General features: G+C 64.5%; 1 protein-coding gene across 1 annotated transcript in view; it reads left to right on the top strand.

The window, feature by feature from the left end:
* Positions 1-51: 51 nt before the first annotated feature.
* Positions 52-975, top strand: part of LOC106899245 — a gene marked incomplete at its 5' end in the record, with an annotated part of 63441 nt that continues 62517 nt past the window's right edge. Inside the window, one exon of the mRNA XM_014960990.1 lies at positions 52-833. Within this exon, the coding sequence (XP_014816476.1) occupies positions 52-833 (782 nt within the window). The remainder of the gene's footprint in view (positions 834-975) is intronic.

Genomic DNA, 975 nt, shown 5'->3' with positions numbered 1-975 from the left:
GGACCTGCCCCCTTACCTGGAGCGGGACGGGGGGGGCTACCCCCCCCACAGCCACCTGGAGCGCGACGGGGGGCAGTATGGGGGCCATACGGACCGGGACCGGCCTTACCCCCCCCACCTGGACCGGGACGGTCCCTACGAATCCGTAACGGAGCGGGACAGACCCTACCCCGGCCGTAAGGACCGCGACAGACCCTACCAGCCCCATATGGACCGCGACGGGGGGCAGTATACGAGCCATATGGAGCGGGACGGGGGGCAATACGCCGGCCATATGGACCGGGAGGGACCCTATACCAGCCGTATGGACCGGGAAGGGCAATACCACGGCTGCTTGGAGCGGGATCTCCAGTACCAGCCCCATATGGACCGGGAGGGACCTTATACGAGCCGTATGGAGAGAGAAGGACCTTACGGCGGCCATACGGACCGGGAAGGGCCTTACGGAGGGGGACGTATGGAAAGGGAAGGGCCTTACGCCGGCCGCGTGGAGCAAGATGGGCAATACGCGAGCCATACAGACCGCGACGGGGGATATCCCAACCGTATGGAACGGGAAGGGCAATATACGGACCGGGATGGACAGTATCCCAGCCGTATAGAACGGGAAGGGCAATATATGGACCGGGATGGACAGTATTCCAGCCGTATGGAGCGGGAAGGGCAATATACGGAGCGAGAAGGGCAATATTCCAGCCGTATGGAGCGGGAAGGGCAATACGCGGAGCGGGACGGACAGTATCCAGGCCATATGGACCGGGAAGGACCCTATACGAGCCGTATGGAACGGGAGGGGCCTTTCCAGAGCCCCGGGGAGTATCGGAGCCGGGAGGGTCCGTATCCTTCTTGTATGGACCGGGAAGGGCCTTATCCCGGGCCTTGCTCCCGGGATCGTTGCCCGCCGAGGGATTGGGATCGGGATTGGGGGACCCCCCGGGGACCCCTCAGTCGAGGCCCCTCCCGGAGTTCCAGCCC

Source organism: Calidris pugnax, unplaced genomic scaffold, assembly GCF_001431845.1.
Source record: "Calidris pugnax isolate Ruff unplaced genomic scaffold, ASM143184v1 scaffold646, whole genome shotgun sequence".
Lineage (NCBI taxonomy): Eukaryota > Metazoa > Chordata > Aves > Charadriiformes > Scolopacidae > Calidris > Calidris pugnax.
This window is presented reverse-complemented; position numbering and strand designations above follow the sequence as displayed.